The 20,000-nt window shown below is 32.0% G+C and overlaps 1 protein-coding gene across 3 annotated transcripts in view; it reads left to right on the top strand.

Moving 5' to 3' along the window:
- Nucleotides 1-20,000, top strand: part of LOC115218045 (Down syndrome cell adhesion molecule) — a 665,166-nt gene that overhangs the window by 369,457 nt on the left and 275,709 nt on the right. For all 3 annotated transcript variants that reach the window (XM_036507874.1, XM_036507876.1, XM_036507877.1), the window contains one exon: nt 7,802-7,923. In XM_036507874.1, the coding sequence (XP_036363767.1) occupies nt 7,802-7,923 (122 nt within the window). The remainder of the gene's footprint in view (nt 1-7,801; nt 7,924-20,000) is intronic.

Raw genomic sequence — 20,000 nt, 5'->3', positions numbered from 1 at the left:
ATGTGTATAACCGATGGAGAGGATGCAATTCTTGTGCTAAACCATATATGAATCACCAACAACTCTATCGATATATAAGAACAAACAGACATACTCAAAGAAATATAACACAATGTAAAGTCTCAATGTTAAGCCAAACAATGAATGACACACTTGTAGAACATTCTGAAATATTTAAAACAAAACTATTTGAACATTCATCTTTTCTTGCGGATAGCTAGGTTGCTGCTTTAATAGTTCACTAGTTTGAAATCAATATATTATAGAAATTCAGAGCTAGAGAACTGCCACCTATTAAAACAATCTTCTGGCTTGTGATATATAGCTTTCTGTTCATCACCAAACTAATGTCAGCCACGTCTTAGAATTTTTAGATTTTTCATTCTTCTTTCAATGCTTTCTTCATTGTTAATCATTTTTAGTTTTGCAATTTTGTGTGTGTGTGTGTGTGTGTGTGTTTTTAAAAAAATTTATTGTTTATTCTTTTAACTTTTTTAGCCATTTTCTATCTTTTATCTTTTATTTCTTATCTTGCAACAAGACGGAATGAATTTTAATTTTTAAGAAAGTAAAATGCTTTTTTTTTCTCATTTCTCTGACCAGCATTTCCACTTATAGTGTCAAGTCAAACTTATTTCTGCACCATTGTGTATATGTATGAATGTGTGAATATGGAAGAGTTAGTGTATGTGAGAGAAGAGATTGAAACTCTGTGTGTGTGTGTGTTGGCCACATTTATCTGAAGTTTTAGTTAAGCTGAAGTAGATGGCAAGTATAATTCAGCTTTCTTAGTCTAAGTTCTTGTATATTTGCACAAAAACCATTTTGGGAAATGTTAGATAATGTAAAAATATAATGTTATTTATTGTTGTTCCCTGGAGAAATCATCAGGAATAAACAACATTACCAATCAAATTAAGGATGACTATTGCTCTGTTAGAATTTAAACTTAAGTTTTGAACCTTTGAGAGTAAGGTTATGTGTGAGTTTATCATTGCTCTTGATCACTAAATCAATAGGATCTCAGACTTTTGGTCAATTATTCCACGTAGTTACTATAGTTACTATCACATAACTAGTACTGTATGGTATTCTTATTCAAGGAGCTTAACACTGATTGCTTCTTGCAAGCTGTCTATAAATAGCTACATTTGCAAGGTACATCTCAGTGGTATAAGTATGAAGTGCATTATGTAACTGGTGAAGGTTTTGTCTGTATGTAAAGGTGTATGGCTTACTGGTTGGGGCGTTGTGCTCACAATCACGAGGTTGTGAGTTCTTGCTAGCTAGTTATCAATAGCTATTTTGTGGGATAAAGCTCACTGTTTTAAGCAGTAAGTTATGTAAAATTGACTGTATTTTTTTTTTAGCTTATGAAAGCACCTGTCTCAGTAGTTAGGATGTCTGGGCTCCCAATCATTAGGTCTTGGTTCATTCTCAAACTAGGCAATACGTGTCCTAAAACAAGGCCTTTCATTTAACATTGTCCCATACATTCAACTAAAAATGAGTACCACTAGTAGCTGGGGACTAACCTGTTGACAAACTGGTGACCTATTTAGCAGGAAATGTGGTACATTAAGCCAAACTACTCTGAAAACTTGATTAAGATTTGATCTTATGAACCAAAAGGCTTGAGGCAGCCTTTTTATTAACTTGCAACACAAATATTTTCATGAGGCTGTTTGGAAACAGAAATTTAGTTTAATAAGTTGGAAGTTTACAAGCGATCAGGCTGTGAAGTGGAAAGATCACTTCGCAATTTGATGGGAGTGATTTACAGCAATATATCTGACAACTACTTTACTGAAGAGTAAATTGCTTTAGAGGCCTTGTCCACTCCAGTCTCTTATAAAACTGGAGCCGCATTTATTGTGCCTTTTCTGTTCATCCATTGTGCTGTCATTTAGCTTAGATCAAACTTGATTCAGCAAAATTATAATCAAAAGTATTTCGTCCATGGCAATCTTATCTAAGATGATAAATTTTGATTTGAAAGTTCATTTGACTGAGATTATTAGTAGATTAAGTAACTCCGAAAAGGCCTCCCAACATTGTGTAGAATAAGAAGAAAAAAAACTCAGACTACTGGCAGAGGAATCTTAAAGCACAAAATACTGTAGGTGTGCTGATACATCCCTCCATTTAATTTAACCATATTCTAGCTGTTGGTAGAGATCAACTAGACCTTGATAAGGCAAGTTATTTACATAAAGTGCAATGTTCTTGCCCAGTTGAAAATTACATAAAGCTTGGCTGTATGGTTGAGTAATTTGCTTTGTACTGCTGTGGCTTTCAGCTTGAATCTACAGTGTAGCAACTTGGGTAGATATTTTGTACTATACCTTAGCCCAACCAATGCCTTGTGAGTAAATTTGGTGGGCAGAAACTATGAAAGCTTATGGTATATGTGTGTATACCTATTTCTTTACTACCCACAAGGGGATAAACACAGAAAGGACAAACAAGGACAGACAAACGGATTAAGTCGATTAATCAACCCCAAAAGGATGAAAGGCAAAGTCAACCTTGGCAGAATTTGAACTCAGAACGTAACGGCAGACGAAATACGGCTACGCATTTCGCCCGGCGTGTTAACGTTTCTGCCAGCTCGCCACCTTTGGTACATGTGTGTATACCACCACCACCATCATAATCATAATTACCTCCAGTATTATCGTCATTGTTTATATCCATTTTCCATACTGCCATGGGCTGGTTGGGTCACCATGCACCATGGGTGAGAATCAACATGTATTCAAGGAGTACTGCTCACCTGAATGAGTTAGGACCTCATCTCACTTATGTTTCATTTTCACCTGGTTTCTACAGTTGGACTCCCTTCCTTATACAAGCTACTTTGCCAGATGTACTGGGTGCTTTTCCTATGAGACCAGCACTAAAGCGTGTCATGTCTTGGGCAAGACTAAATGACCTCACGTCTCTGCTCATCAGAGGCCTAATTGATAGTGATGAGAAAGATGTGCAGCAGGGGAAGAAGTGACAGGAGAAATCACTACTCTGAGATATGTTCATCAATCCAGAAACAGTGCTAGCATACACACACACACTCAAGCATAGATACAAACATCCATTCAACCTTACACACACACACACCAACATAAATATATATATTTGCACACATGCATACATACATCTACATAGATAAATACGTATGCACACACACACATTAATATGTGTATATATATGTTAAATGATGATGATGATGATGAGTATGATGATGATGATGATGATGATGACGATATATATATATATATATGGGGGTTAGGAAGGGCATCTAGCTGTAGAAACACTGCCAGATCAGTCTGGGCCTGGTGCATCCTCCTGGCTTCCCAGACCCCAGTCGAACCGTCCAGCCCATGCTAGCATGGAAAGCAGACGTTAAGCGATGATGATGATGATGATGATGATGATGATGATGATGATATATACATATATATACATTTAAGGAGATAATTTCTAAGTATATTTCCAAATGTTTAAAATGGAATAATTTCTTAAAAAACACAAGGTTGCATGATATGCTCAGTTGAATCAAGAACCCCCACCCCCACCCAGTAACTAGATGTTGCATTGTTTTATCTCCCACCTAATCTGATAGTAGAGACCATTGACCCCTGTGGGATTTCATTTCAAAATCTAGTACAAAATGGAAAACTGTTGAAAATGGTGTTCATTGCTTTGCAGTTTCTGCCACCTTCAGCACATTTATTTGAAACATTTTGTTCTTTCTTTTTTTTTTCCTTTATTTATTTATTTATTTTTTTTGTCTAAATATGATTACGAAATTTTGATCTAATTTAACACTAGAAAAATCTGTGAAAGCAAAAAAAATTAATATATGATAGAAAACAAAATATAGTGAGTAAAATCATGTTTTTGTTAATTAATCATACCTAGATTTCTTTGAAGTTTTTCAAAAGATGGGAGAGAATAATCAAAAAAAAAAAAGGAAAGAAAAGGAAAATAAAAAGCCTTTCATTTAGTTTGCATTAAATGTGCTTTGTTTAAATATCAATACAAGTTCCATTGCTTCATGCATATAAAATTAACATTAAAAAAGTTGCATTTTGAGATTTGTATTGCATTGAAATTGCATTGAGATTTTTCTTAACTTTCATTGTTAATACTCTTCAAAGAGACAAAAAGTAACAGACACAAAGAAATGATCATTGTACATCTCAGCATTAAAATCATGTACATCAGTGATTGTACTAATGGAAAGATCTCTCAAGATGCAAGTAGTGCAGGAGATTGTTCTCATAAATTGGGTTGTATTAGGTTAGTTTATTTCTAACTTTGGTTTTAACTTTTGACTCACTGCGCTCATTGGACACTTGCAAGATGTAGGCATCACTGGCAGAGCCAATTGCATGTAAGAAGATCAATCATCTACCAAAAGAAGAATAAACTATAAAACATGCTAAAACATGGCTTCTTCTAACATCATTTTATATCTAGACATGTTAGCTGGCGTCAATAATTTTGGAAATCCAAGATATCTAATAACACACACAAACACACACACACATAAACAATTTTTTTTACTCTGCTGAACTGTTAAAGACAGCTAAATAATATTTTTGTCTTTTTTATATTTTTTCCCCCACACAAAATATTTTATTTTGACATCTGTTTATGCCCAAGCAAATAAATTTTGCTGAACCAGCCTGAAGAATTTTTCGATATGTTGGAATTAAATTATATTTTTCTAAATATTTATTTACATCTAATGTACATTTAAAGAAAAATGTGTATCTTCTTTTTCTCTTTCTCTCTTTTTTTTTATCTTATTGCAACAGCATATGTTCCAGTTATTTTTGGTGTCTAGTCTTCTGTTTAAAATATTTATCTAGTGTAGGTATTAACACCTCATTTGGTATTCGTCACACTTTCACATTTAACCATGCTGACAGTTGTTTGTGAAAAATCTGAATGGTTGCATGTTAATAATTCATAAATATGAAAGCTATAAGTTGTTAAGATAGACACATAGACAAATGTTAGATTAGATGCTTTATAGCAGGAGGTCAGGATTTTTTTACTATCAGGGGCAAATGGTAAATACATAAAAGTTTATGTGGGGCACATCTGTACTGAGACAAATAATGAACCCTTGATTTTGCTAATTCATATATTTTAACTTACTGTTTTAGCCTTAACTTTTAAACCATTTATTTATTTATTACTTGGGTTTTTACCAACTTTTCTAGTCTGCCCTTTTAAATTTGAAATCTGGTAAAATTGTAACTGCTGGCAAGATGATTGCCATCCCTGCCTTACTGTATTTAATTTCAAACCTCTTGATTCTGAGATCAAATCTGATCAACAACAACTTTACCTTTTATCCTTCCAAGTGCAATAAAATGAAGCATTCCAATAAATAAAAATGGTGAGTTAACAGATTTACCCATGTGTAGTCTGGCACTCAACTGGTTCTGATGATTTACCAACCTTGTATGAAGCCAGTATTGATTTTTTTAGCATTTTTACAAAAACCACACATTTTTATGTGTAAGTGTGGAAAGACTTTAATAATTTACATACATTACTGGTGGTTCTTCTTTTATCGATTCCAAGAAGGGATGATAGTTGTCAAATGCAAGCAGAATTTGAATTCAGAATAAATGGGGACGCAAGTAAATATTACTTTCTTACACAGTTACAAGGTCTCAGATTTTGGAGGGCAAAACATTTGAGAGTATTGAACCCTCAAAATTTAACTGGTAATTTATTTTATTGACCTTGGAAGGATAAAAGGGGATGTTGATCACAGTGGGATTAGAACTCAGAATGTAAAGAACCAGAACAATCACTGCAATACATTTTGTGCCACACTCTGTTACTGCCCATTCTCCACTTTAAAGTAATATTCAAGTACATACTACAAGAAAATTTAACCAAAATATTATGGTTTGGGCAAGCAAAGAGCTTTAAAAATCAACAATAAGAAGAACAATTTTCTTCTAGTTTTTATTATCTTTGAAACAATAACAGAAAATATGAAATTTTTTCAAATGCTTCTGTGCACAGAATTCTTGATGTCTGTATAGCAGATAATTCTGTTAGACAACATTTTTCTGATGGATTGTCTTTTTCTTCATGTATAAGTTACCTTTTACACTTCAGATGATGTACAAAATTTTCTCTTTGCCATAATATATTGTTCTTTGTTTTATATCCTCTATACACCCAAATAAATCATTCACAGCAAAGCATATCATATCTGAACTAGATTCATTCATTATTAATTCTAAAATCAAAGCAGGTTGTTGAATCAAAATACCTTTCTACAACAAATACTGTACAGAACTGCCCCTCCTCCTCTCTCTCTTTCACTTTCACTATGCTTTTTTTTTTCATATTTATTTTACTGCTGTCGTAAGAACTGTTTGCCTTACCATCATATTTCACCTGTGCAGCTGCTCTTATTACTAAACATGTCACTGCTGTAATTACTATTTCCATGTCTCTGATAGAATACCAGACTAGCCATAAAATGTTTTTATATTTTGTTTTGATCTTGTTTATACCTTCTGAGAACCATTATAGAAATTTCTATGACCACGATGTATGCTAATAACAAAATGAAACCATTTTAATACTGACAGTTTTGAAATTTTAACTTATCAAAACAAATATTCTTCATTTAGTAGAATAGCTAAAATGTATAAAATACTGGAGGTGGAACTCACCAGTCATAAGTTCATATTAACTACAATAATATTATTATATTTTATTGAATAGGGGTATGTACATTAATAAAATAATCCAATAAAATAATTATTTACTTTACAGATATATTAGAAAAGAATTTATCTTCATTGCTGTTATAACATCCATAATTCCATGTTGGTGTTTTGGGTAAATTAGCCTTATGAAATATTTATACACCACATAATCCAGTATCTGTATTATTTCTGTAATGGACAGCTAGTATCTCTTACTCAATATTTTCTCTTAGCACCTCTTCATATAATTTCCTTGGTCTTCTACAAGAGATATCTTCCACAACAGCAGAGTCAGAGAACTTTACCATCTATCATTTATCCATTATAAAATTTCATATTTACATTGATAAATATGTGTTTATATATATATTTAATATATTAATATGAATGTGTGTCATACACACACATAAATAAATACATACCTACATACATATGTACATACATACTTACATACATATATTTATAAGGTATATCGCAATATATCATTGATAAAACAATTATTGGTTTTACAGATATAAAGTAGTTTGTCAGCATTATATAACTGTTTTAGCATGCAAGTTTTCATGTTGACAAAGGTTGGGCAAGCTAGCAATATGTCAAACTGCTACAACCTTTTAGTTCTGTGTTACTTATCTGTAAATACCAGCTAGCATCTGAGATATCTCAACATTTCTTTCCCATAACATATTTGGTTTTCTTCTATCATGGATAACCTCCACTGTCATTCAACCATTCCCAGCTATGGTCCATGCAAATACAAGTATCTTTTAAGTACATGTTAACAGAAGCTTTCAACACTGAGTTCTTCCTCAATTCCCTTGCATGTTCACCTAACATCAAAATATCTTATGTTCTTGAATATTCTTAATCATCCCAATTCATCAATTGTAAATTAGCTGAGTTGCCTTTAAGACAAGTGTAAATGAAAGTTGTAACATAACAGAATCATTAATAATGCAAATGATGTGAAATTACTCTAGATTCAGCTTCTCTACAGTAATCGCCAAATGGATTATACCTATCACACTTTATTTTATCCCTCTTTTCAGGTAAACATCAACGACATGGGAAACAAGGACCAGAGTTGATGTCAACCCCAACTAATGTTTCAGTAACTAGGGGAGAGTTGGCTGTTTTGAAGTGCACTGTTAAAAATTTGGGAACCAAAACTGTAAGTCCAAAATTTCTTTGATTTCTTTCACATTTTGCTTTCAGCTTTTTCTGATACCAAATTTAATCTGTTATACTTTTGGTCATTTCTCACATCAATGTAACCATAAAATGTTCGCTGATCAATTCTAATATTAATAGAAATTAACACCAATTTGTGTCTGATGCAGTTCTTTCTTCTCTTAACGCCATTGACTATTTATCAGTAGTGGTTCCAGCAGTATCACCACCACTCTCTTTACATCTAATGCATAATGTATCCCATATTCATCTGAAGACTAAATAGTAGTTAGTAGCAATGAGAATTATTTGTTAAGAGCTGGATTATGTAAGATTTAGAAATTTATATCAGGACTTGATTGTTTCTGATTCCAGATCAGGAAGGATATTAGAGTGTTTGTTTGCAAGAAATATATTAAAGATACCATCATTCTCAATTTACCTTTTAACCTATGAGATAAGTATATTACTAATCTTCATATAGAATTTGACTGCCAAGACAGGAATACTTTTAAGAGTAAATCTGAAAAGTTACTCAGACTCTTTGTTTTAGTATTATCTATTTGTTTATTAAATAGCGAATATAAAATTTAAAATATTAAAATCAACAACAGCTGGAGAGAGTGACAAACCAATGTTGTTTTATATTTCATTAATATTTTAATCTGTTCAGTTATTTGTAAAACTAAAAATGGAGGATTATAGAAATAAAATAGCTCTATCTATGCTGAACAATATATATGTGTATGTGTGTATATATATATATATATATATCACATGATCACATGACCGACCAGACCATCAGATGTTGCTACACATCGCTGGTCACAATGCGTTCGCATTGTTTTAGCCTTCGAATGACGCCACCCCACTGGCTAAGTGAGCAGGCCAACAGAAGAAAGTGGGAGAAAGAGTGGTGAAAGAGTACAGCAGGGATCACCAACCCCTGCCGGAGCCTCGTGGAGCTTTTTAGGTGTTTTTGCTCAATAAACACACGCAATGCCCAGTCTGGGTATCGAAACCGCGATCCTCCGACTGCAAGTCTGCTGCCCTAACCACTGGGCTATTGCACCTCCATACACACACACACACACACACATATATATATATATAGAGAGAGGATTAGTACTGATCTCATATGTTATATAGCAGATACAAGATCCCTATGTTACATAGCAGGTACAACGCATCACTGATATATTCACATCTTGCTTACAAGGCACATATCTACTGTACCATCCTGTGACAAAATCATAGGGGTACCACATATAACACATTTATGGTACTATTGACTGCAGCTTCATGTGTCATGTCAAAAGGCTAAGTTCAATATTATACCTATACGTAAAATACAAAGACTGCTACTACTACAGTACCTGTATATTAAAGTATCTTATATTTGTATCACTACAGTACCTATACGTAAGCTATTAGGTACTAGTTATCGCTATTACCACTCACATGTAACCTATTATTCATCACATGTCTCTAGTGCGCCTACATTCTTTCTATTGATGCAACAACTTAAATACTCTATACTAACTACCTGTATAAATGCCACAACTAAGTCCCACTAATCATATCTAACTCCCTTTTATCAAACCATATCAACTCTATCAACTGTAAAATAATAACTGGAAGGGCATTAGTGGAGAAGGCATAAACATGCAAATTGTTTTAGATCTTACAATTGATCAGATGACTTTAATGTGTTGAATTAACTCAGAATTTCATTCCACACACTCACACACTCACACACTCACATTCTGACTCCACTCTAAAACCTTCCAATCATTCCTCATTATGGTAGACTCCCAGAATGAAATCTTGATTTTACTTAAACATAACATACACGCAACTTTGTATTGCTATTATGTCTAAACATGACACACTGAGCTACTTGCTATCAGTACTGAAGCAACAGTTAATGTACAGGTTTCTTCATATCATTGCTTTACTTACTTGCAGTCTGTCTGTCAGCCTGCCTGCCTGCCTGTCCGTCTGTTGCCCATCTGCCTGTCTATCAATTTGTATATATATATATCATCATCATCATTGTTTAACATCCGTTTTCCACACTATCATGGGTTGGATGGTTCGACTGGGGTCTGGGAAGCCAGGAGGCTGCACCAGACACCAGTCTATATATATATATATATATATATATATAATAATAATATTATGGAATATTATTGCAAACTTACAGGGAAAAATATTTAGAAATACTTAATCAAATTTCACAAAATATAATATATATATGTAAATTAGAAAATTTATAATTTAACTTTTTCATTGTTGAATTGATAAAAGGTGTTTTTTCTAATTTATATATATATATATATATATATATATATATATATATATATAAATTATTCCAAGACACATCTCGGAGATGTTCTGAGATGCAATATATAGTGATGTTTCTGGGATCTTTTCAGATCTTTCCAGCATCAGACCCTCCCTTCTACCCGGTTGATCCAATCAGGATTGATTAAGCCCCAGCTTGCTTTCCAGTAGCAACAAATCACCAGTCCACCCACTAACACCCCCTTTATTCAAACCCACCACCAGCCATCTATGTTGCTTCAGTGATGGAATAATATATACCAAACCATTTGATATCCCTACTATATCTTCATGTAACTTTTATATTGACATGTAATATATATTTTCTCACTTTAATTCACAACTTGTGATATATCTCCAATAAAGTTGATGCATTTACTTTTGATTTGCAACACTATCCAGATGTCATCACTCAACTTGACACAGAGCAGCACTCTCTTAATTCTCTTCCTCCACTTCAAATGCAATGCTCAATATCTTCATTTAAATTACAAAGTTAAAATGATTATGTGATTAATTGTGTAGTGTGATGCTCGCATAAGTTTTGAATTTCAATCTACCAATTTTGCCTCATGTTTGGTTGGATTGTAATTCTATTATTTGTTAATTTAACGAGAAATTAGGATCTTCTGAGAATATCAATGGTAAACTTGTATCATGTCCAAGATAATGAGAGAGAGAGAGAAGAGAGAGAGAGAGGAGAGAGAGAGAGAGAGAGAGAGAGAGAGATTGAGGTGGGAGTGAGGTTTGGCTCTAAACTACTTAGCACTATGACATTGAGATTACATGTGGGTTGTTAAGGGCCTCATCAGACGATTTCAGAGTTGCACTTTTTAATTACATGTGAGAGAAAAGTAAAAGACATAAATAAAATTGTCAACCTGTTTCTTTATTCATCTGTTCCCTGAATAGGGTCCATGCAGAACAGTGAGAATTGAAACAATAACCTATCTCTTCGTACAATATGTTCTTGCAGATTTCTGCATAAATACCTGATCACTGTTGTTTTACATCATCAAAGGATACCTCCTCCTTTTAGGCAATATGTGTTTCAGGCAATATGTGTTTCATGTGTGTTATGAACACACGTTGTCTAAATAGAGTGGTGTATTCTTGGCATAGCGTTTTAAGAAGACCAAGTCTGTATTCTTGAAACATTATGACGAGATGTTATTTTTAATGTTTAATATGGACTTCTTTTAGCTTGAAGAGCTAGCTTGATATCAGCATTAATTTAAAGATAGTTCATATATTAATGTAGTGATGTAAAAAATGTATTATTTATTATAAAATATAATAAAATAAATTATCTATACAAGTTTATTAAGCTATGAAACAATTGTTGCTAAATAAGAATTTCTCAAGGTAAAATAAATTTTATCATAGTATATTTCTCTTGTTATTTATAATTAAATCTGCATCGCCTTACTGGCACTTGTGCTGGTGGCACATGAAAAAACATTCGAGCGAGGTCATTGCCAGTGCTGCTGGACTGGCTCCTGTGCAGGTGGCACATAAAAAAACACCATTTGAGTGTGGCCGTTGCCAGTACTGCCTGACTGGCCCTCGTGCCGGTGGTATGTAAAAGCACCCACTACACTCTCAGGATGGTTGGCGTTAAGAAGGGCATCCAGCTGTAGAAACTCTGCCAGATCAGACTGGAGTCTGGTGCAGCCATCTTGTTCGCCAGACCTCAGTCAAATCGTCCAAGCTATGCTAGCATGGAAAGCGGACGTTAAACAATGATGATAATGATGATATATATGATGGGCTTCTTTCAGTTTTCCTCTAGCAAATCCACTCACAAGGCTTTGGTCTGCCCTGGGCTATAGTAAAAGACACTTACCCAAGGTGCTACACAATGTGACTGAATCTAGAACCACGTGGTTGGGAAACAAACGACTTACTACACAGTCATGTGTTTTCCTATCAGAACAAATACTACAAGACATTATATCTGATACTCTAATGACACTGCTTTAGAGGCATTTATGCTTACCTGTATAGATGCTTCTAATGAATGCCCACCTTCACTAACAAATTTCATGCCAACACTCAAATTTAATGTATCTGTTCAACCATACAAATAAATTTTACATTCTCATACACAACAGATCATCCTGTAATTTATCATTAATAATCACAGAGGCTGACAAGTAAATGTTAAATAGAGAAATATATAAATATGACAATAATCAAACGAATTTTCCCTGTTCTTTGAAGGTGACAAATATTAAATGAACAATCCAATAGATTTCTACAAGTATTCCAACATAATATTTCTAATGTATCATTTGATAAACTGCCTCTGGTGATTGGGCAAATCATGTGATTGTTACATTCAATGAATTTCCATTCTATGTTTGTTTGCTTTCTTGCTGTATCTTATCTTGGCAAATCACTGTATACATCGGTGTGTATGTATTTATAACTATCCATGCCATTGTACATACATTTCAGAAACATTCAAATGGGGGGTTTGTGTGTGAGGGTGTGGTCCAGTTCAATGTAGATATACACAACAGGTATACACACACACACACATATCTATATATATAGATCAATTGATAGACAGACATGTGGATGTACATATGTATATATGTATATATATATTCATATGAGTGTGTGTAAAACCATTAGTAATATATATCATTATTTGTGTTATATATATATATAAATATGTATATATATATACATACATATATACACATAGACACATACATAGATATATATAAATATATATATATATATGTGTGTATATATATATATATATAACTATATATATATGTATATATATATACACACATATACATATATAGATATATACATATATGAATGTATTAACACACAGAATTCACAGAAGGAAAGAAGTCTTTGTCATCAAAATTGATCAGAATTGGACATTTTATTCACTGTAATTAATGGCATTATCAAGATTCTTTAGTAAACAACAGAATGTATAGATATACACGCGTGCACACACACACACACACATACACATGGCACACAAGTCTGTATGTTGTATGTGTGTGTGTATATACATATATAGGCATAGACACACACATATACTTATATTCATCTATCTGTGTGTATTTGTGTGTGTATATGTATATATGTAATTATGTATGCATACATATATGTACTTATGCATGTATGTATGCATGTATACACGTATGTATGTGTGTATATAAAGAAACAAGAGAAAAACATAGAATATTACAACCTTCGATTTCATTCTTTCCTTAATAACAAATAAACAAAAACCCTGTTTTTTTTTCATGTTCTTTTTTTCTTTTTATTACATGTCTATTGTTTCTCTGTTGACTACTCTCTTAATATCTTCTTCTCTCTTGTTCGCTGTCTCTCTCATATACATCATATACACACACATATGCACACATGTCCCTGTTTATGTATATGCATATATATGAAATATACATGTAAATATATGTGTGTGTCTATGTACATGTCTATATACATATTTATACATGTCGATGTATCGACTCACACAAATATACACTATCTATGTATATATATATATTATATATATATATATATATATATATATATATATATATATATATATATATGTATATATATATATATATATGTATATATATATGTATATATATATGTATATATGTATATATATATATAATATATATATATATATATGTATATATATATGTATATATATATATGTATATATATATGTATATATGTATATTATATATATATATATATATATATATATATATATATATGTATGTATATATATATATGTACATTTATATATACATATTCATATACATGTAGATATGTAGATACATACAGAAACACACGCAAGCACACAGAAGTGCACACCAGCACACACATACATACACGCACTTATATTAATGCTTTTTGGGATTATTCATGCATTGCGTGAAGACAGAACAAACTCAAGAATTCAATTAGCGTCCAAGAACCTATGGCATTAACTCAACATTGTTATGTATACAGTACCTATCTTAGAACCATCTAGCAAGTATGGTGGAGTTAAGACTTTAAAGATTAGTGCTGGATATAAAATGGTTATTGCTGTATGTGGTTTCACACTTTTCTATCCTAAGATCAAATTCAGTGAAAGTCAACCATTTTAATATAATATTTTGCTTTAATATGTCTGGTTCTGTTGTGTCTGGGGAGAGTCATTTTCTTTTTTGTGCCTTATAATGTAAGACACTCACCAGTAAAATTTCCACTTATTTCTTATTTTTATTTTCTTAAAGACTATTGAAAATGTTGCAGGACGCAACAAAAATTTAAGGAAAATAAAAATAAGAAATAAGTGGAAATTTTACCTGTGAGTGTGTTACATTATAAGGCACAAAAAGAAAATGACTCTCCTCAGACATAACAGAATATGCTTCAGCACACGAACTCATATAAAGAATCTTGCAAATTTGCACTTATTTCTTATTCTAATTTTCCTAAAGACTATTTTTCTTAAGATTATTGAAAAGGTTGCAAGACGCAACAAAAATTTAAGGAAAATAAAAATAAGAAATAAGTGGGAATTTTACCAGTAAGTGTGTTAAATTATAAGGCACAAAAAGAAAATGACTCTCCTCAGACATAACAGAATATGCTTCAATACACGAACTCATATAAAGAATCTTGCAAATTTGCACTTATTTCTTATTCTAATTTTCCTAAAGACTATTTTTCTAAAGACTATTGAAAATGTTGCAAGACGCAACAAAAATTAAGGAAAATAAAAATAAGAAATAAGTGGGAATTTTACCAGTAAGTGTGTTAAATTATAAGGCACAAAAAGAAAATGACTCTCCTCAGACATAACAGAATATGCTTCAATACACGAACTCATATAAAGAATCTTGCAAATTTGCACTTATTTCTTATTCTAATTTTCCTAAAGACTATTTTTCTAAAGACTATTGAAAATGTTGCAAGACGCAACAAAAATTTAAGGAAAATAAAAATAAGAAATAAGTGGGAATTTTACCAGTGAGTGTGTTAAATTATAAGGCACAAAAAGAAAATGACTCTCCTCAGACATAACAGAATATGCTTCAGCACACAAACTCATATAAAGAATCTTGCAAATTTGCACTTATTTCTTATTCTAATTTTCCTAAAGACTATTTTTCTAAAGACTATTAAAAGGTTGCAAGACGCAACGAAAATTTAAGGAAAATAAAAATAAGAAATAAGTGAAAATTTTACCGGTGAGTGTGTTACATTATAAGGCACAAAAAGAAAATGACTCTCCCCAGACACAACAGAATATGCTTCAACACACGAACTCATATAAAGAATCTTGCAAATTTGCACTTATTTCTTATTCTAATTTTCCTAAAGACTATTTTTCTTAAGATTATTGAAAAGGTTGCAAGACGCAACGAAAATTTAAGGAAAATAAAAATAAGAATTAAGTGGAAATTTTACCAGTGAGTGTGTTACATTATAAGGCACAAAAAGAAAATGACTCTCCTCAGACATAACAGAATGTGCTTCAGACACGAACTCATATAAAGAATCTTGCAAATTTGCGCTTATTTCTTATTCTAATTTTCCTAAAGACTATTGAAAATGTTGCAAGACGCAACGAAAATTTAAGGAAAATGAAAATAAGAAAAAAGTGGAAATTTTACCAGTGAGTGTGTTACATTATAAGGCACAAAAAGAAAATGACTCTCCCCAGACACAACAGAATATGTTTCAACACACGAATTCATATAAAGAATCTTGCAAACCAAATCCAAAAACGAAATATGTATAGTTTTATTTTAACTTATGGGTGCAGCTATAACTATGTAGTTAAGGATGATGTTTGATCCCTAACTCCATGGCTTCAGATTGAGTTTAATGGCATGGCAGCTTTGGGCAAGTGTCTTCTGCTAAAACCCCATTCCTTCTGAGTGGATTTGCTGGCTAGAAACTGAAAGAAGCTGTCACTATTCCTAGTATCTGTCGTGTAGAAATACTTAAATAAGACAGTAAGGACTCTTGAGCATTCAAGCAATGTCTCCTCCTTATGTAGACTCAACAATAATAAAACTCTCAGCTTTGTACCTTTTGTCTATGAGGCTGGATATTTCTGTTACAGTCATCTCTTTACTGAACAAAGACTATGTCATTTTTAAATGACAGGAAAGAAAGTAAATGTCTTGATTATACCACGTTGATTTATCTGTCTGCCTATCAGCCTATTTATATATCCACCTCTTTTTTCTCTCTCTCTCTCTCTCTCTCTCTCTCTATATATATATATATATATATATATATATACATATATATCTGTGTGTGTATTTGTATTTATGCATGCATACACACAAACACACACACACGTATGTATATGCATATATATATATATATATATATATACATATATATATTTATATATACACACTCACACACACAGAGGTGTGTATGATTGTGTATAGAAGAATATATTACTTAAAGAAATTCCAGCTTTGATTTTCCCGTTTTATTTACAAACTTATAATAATATAATATAATATAATATATAATATAATATATAATATAATATAATATGATATAATATGATATAATATAATGAAATGATAGAATATTATATGTCCATGCTGATTGTACTTAGTACTTTCATGTATTAAACTGGCTTAAAATTTAGACCTATTATAGCTTGCCCAGCATGCCCTACCCATCGTCTAAGTAATTTTATTGACATTATTTTGAAGCCACTGTGTACCTACATAGACAGCTTCATCCGGGATGACATTGACATCCTGTCCCTTCTTCCCAAAATAACTGAAACAAATTCACTTCTACTAAGTTTTGATGAGGTAAGCCTTTACACCAATATTCCCCATGATTTAGGAATAAAGGCAATTAAATACTGGATAGAAAAATATAGACACGTGATCCCCAACAGATTCACAGTGCCATTTATATTAAACACAGTCAGACTTATTCTGGAAAACAACACCTTCTTCTCTAGTGTAAAGAATTACATCTAAATAAAAGGAATGGCAATGGGAACGAAGTTTGCTCCCGTTTACACGAATTCTGTAATGGAATATTTAGATCAACAACTCTACCAAGAATCAAAATCGCTGATGATGCCAATGACAGTACCACCTGATTTGCACTCGTGCCAGTGGAACGTTAAAGGCACCATCTGAGTGTGACTGTTGCCAGGGCTGCTATTGGCTCTTGTGCTGGTGGCATGTAAAAAGCACCATTCGAGAGTGATCGTTGCCAGCGTCACCTAACTGGGAAATGTGCCAGTGGCACATGGTAAAACAACATTCGAACTTGGTTGTTGCCAGTCCTGCCGGACTGGCCCCTGTGCAGGTAGCACGTAAAAAAGACCTTTTGAGCGTGGTCGTTGCCAGAACCGCCTGACTGGCCCTTGTGCCGGTGGCACGTAAAAGCACCTAGTACACTCTCAGAGTGGTTGGCGTTAGGAGGGGCATCCAGCTGTAGAAACTTTGCCAGATCAGATTGGAGCCTGGTGCAGCCTTCTAGCTCTCCAGTCCTTAGTCAAACCGTCCAACCCATGCCAGCGTGGAAAGCGGACGTTAAACGATGATGATGATGATGGTGGTTATATATATATATATATATGTATATTAGTCAAAGATCAAAGGACTCAAAATTCAAACGGGCGCCCAATACAATTTATACAGTTAACTGTTGAATGATATACAAAAGGTGCACATATTCTGTGGCGAGTAAGCACTCACCATTTGTGTGTGTGAGTGTGAGTGTGTGTGTGTGTGTGTGTGTGTATACACCATATTCATATATATAAAACGGGGATAGAGAAAGAGAAAAGTGACTACATTGTACTGGTAGACTAATATTGAATTATTTCTTATGTTTATGTCATCATGTTTAGGAACTTTTGACTTTTCAGCAAAAAAATATCAATTTAAATTTTTGCTTACTATAAATACTTTGCAGAATAAGGAACACACACGCACTTATATATATATATATATATGTATGTATATGTACATACACACATATGTACACACATGTTATAATATATATGTACATATATATATATATATATATATATATATATATATATATATATATATATATATATATAATATATACATACATAACATATATATATATATATATGCATATATACATATATACATATATATATATACATATATACAATACATATCACAATACATACCATCAAGTAAATATACTGCTAAAAGCTAAAATGTTAAAATATCATGAATCTGAACGAAAATATTTTGGGGATTTAAAAAATCTAGTATGTTTAATGAGAAACAGATATATGATTCAATTTCTAGAAATGTAAAATTTACAACATACATACATACATACATATATATATATATATATATATATATATATATATATAATATATATATATATATATATAGTATATATATATGTATGTATGTATGTATGTTGTAAATTTTTACATTTCTAGAAATTGAATCAATATTTATCTGTTTCCAAATTAAACATACTAGAATTTTTTTAAATCCCCAAAATAAAAAAAAACATTTTCGTTCAGATTCAGTGATATTTTAACATTTTAGCTTTTAGCAGTATATTTACTTGATGGTACATGTATTGTGTATGTATTTCTATGATTTTTGCATCTGTATGTGTGCGTATCCGTATGCATACGCACACACACACATAGATATGTATGTGTGTGTATATATATATATATATATATACAAATACATGTATATATATGTTTGTGTGTGTGTTTATGTATGTGTGTATATATGTAGCTATATCTATATACACCACACACATATATATACATATATACATATATACACACACACATATATATATATATATATATACACACACATATATGTGTGTGTGTATGTATGTGTGTATATATACACAGGAGCATGTATCATTTCAGTGTTTTTTCATCATATAGATCAATAACATTCTCCTGTTGCTTTTAGAAACCTAATGATGTTAAAGAGATGAGAATTAATCTCACTTAATTTTTATTTTCATATCATCAACATCATCATCATCATCATCATCATCATCATCATCATCATCATCTCATCGTCGTCGTTGTGTTGTTGATTTGGTTTTTATTCATACCTTAGAGTTACACAGGCAAATTTAAATACAGTGAGCTAACATATAAAATCACAAAGTCGGCTTAAATACATTTTATATATATATATTTCATATTTTATTCCAGCTTCCATTAATGTTCTTTGCTTACATTCTTGCTATTAATGCCAGAGTAACATATATGCATAAATATATGAATATATCTATATATATATATACATACATGTATAAGTATATATATATATATATATATATATATATATATATATATATATATATATATATATATATATATATACAATGTTTCATAGGTTATTCCGTGTTGTTCTGTTAAGTTTAAGAAAAAAATATCTTCGAAATCTTCCACTATTGTATTGCTTCAAGTTTAACACGTAAGCAAAAGAACGATGTGTGATTGTAAGAAGATTTTGTAATGGAAAAGTTCACAGTTAAACTTCCTTGCCAGTAGCCTAATGACACATCCAGTCAGATGAGAAAAGCAACCAGCCGGTACTTGTCAATGTAATGAGTGGACATACAATAAATGCTTAACTTGTCAACTAGTTTCTAACAACGGACTAATGCTACATATACAAATATATGAACGTAAATACATACATACATATATACATACATATA

Source organism: Octopus sinensis, linkage group LG12 (assembly GCF_006345805.1).
Source record: "Octopus sinensis linkage group LG12, ASM634580v1, whole genome shotgun sequence".
In the NCBI taxonomy this organism is placed as follows: domain Eukaryota; kingdom Metazoa; phylum Mollusca; class Cephalopoda; order Octopoda; family Octopodidae; genus Octopus; species Octopus sinensis.
This window is presented reverse-complemented; position numbering and strand designations above follow the sequence as displayed.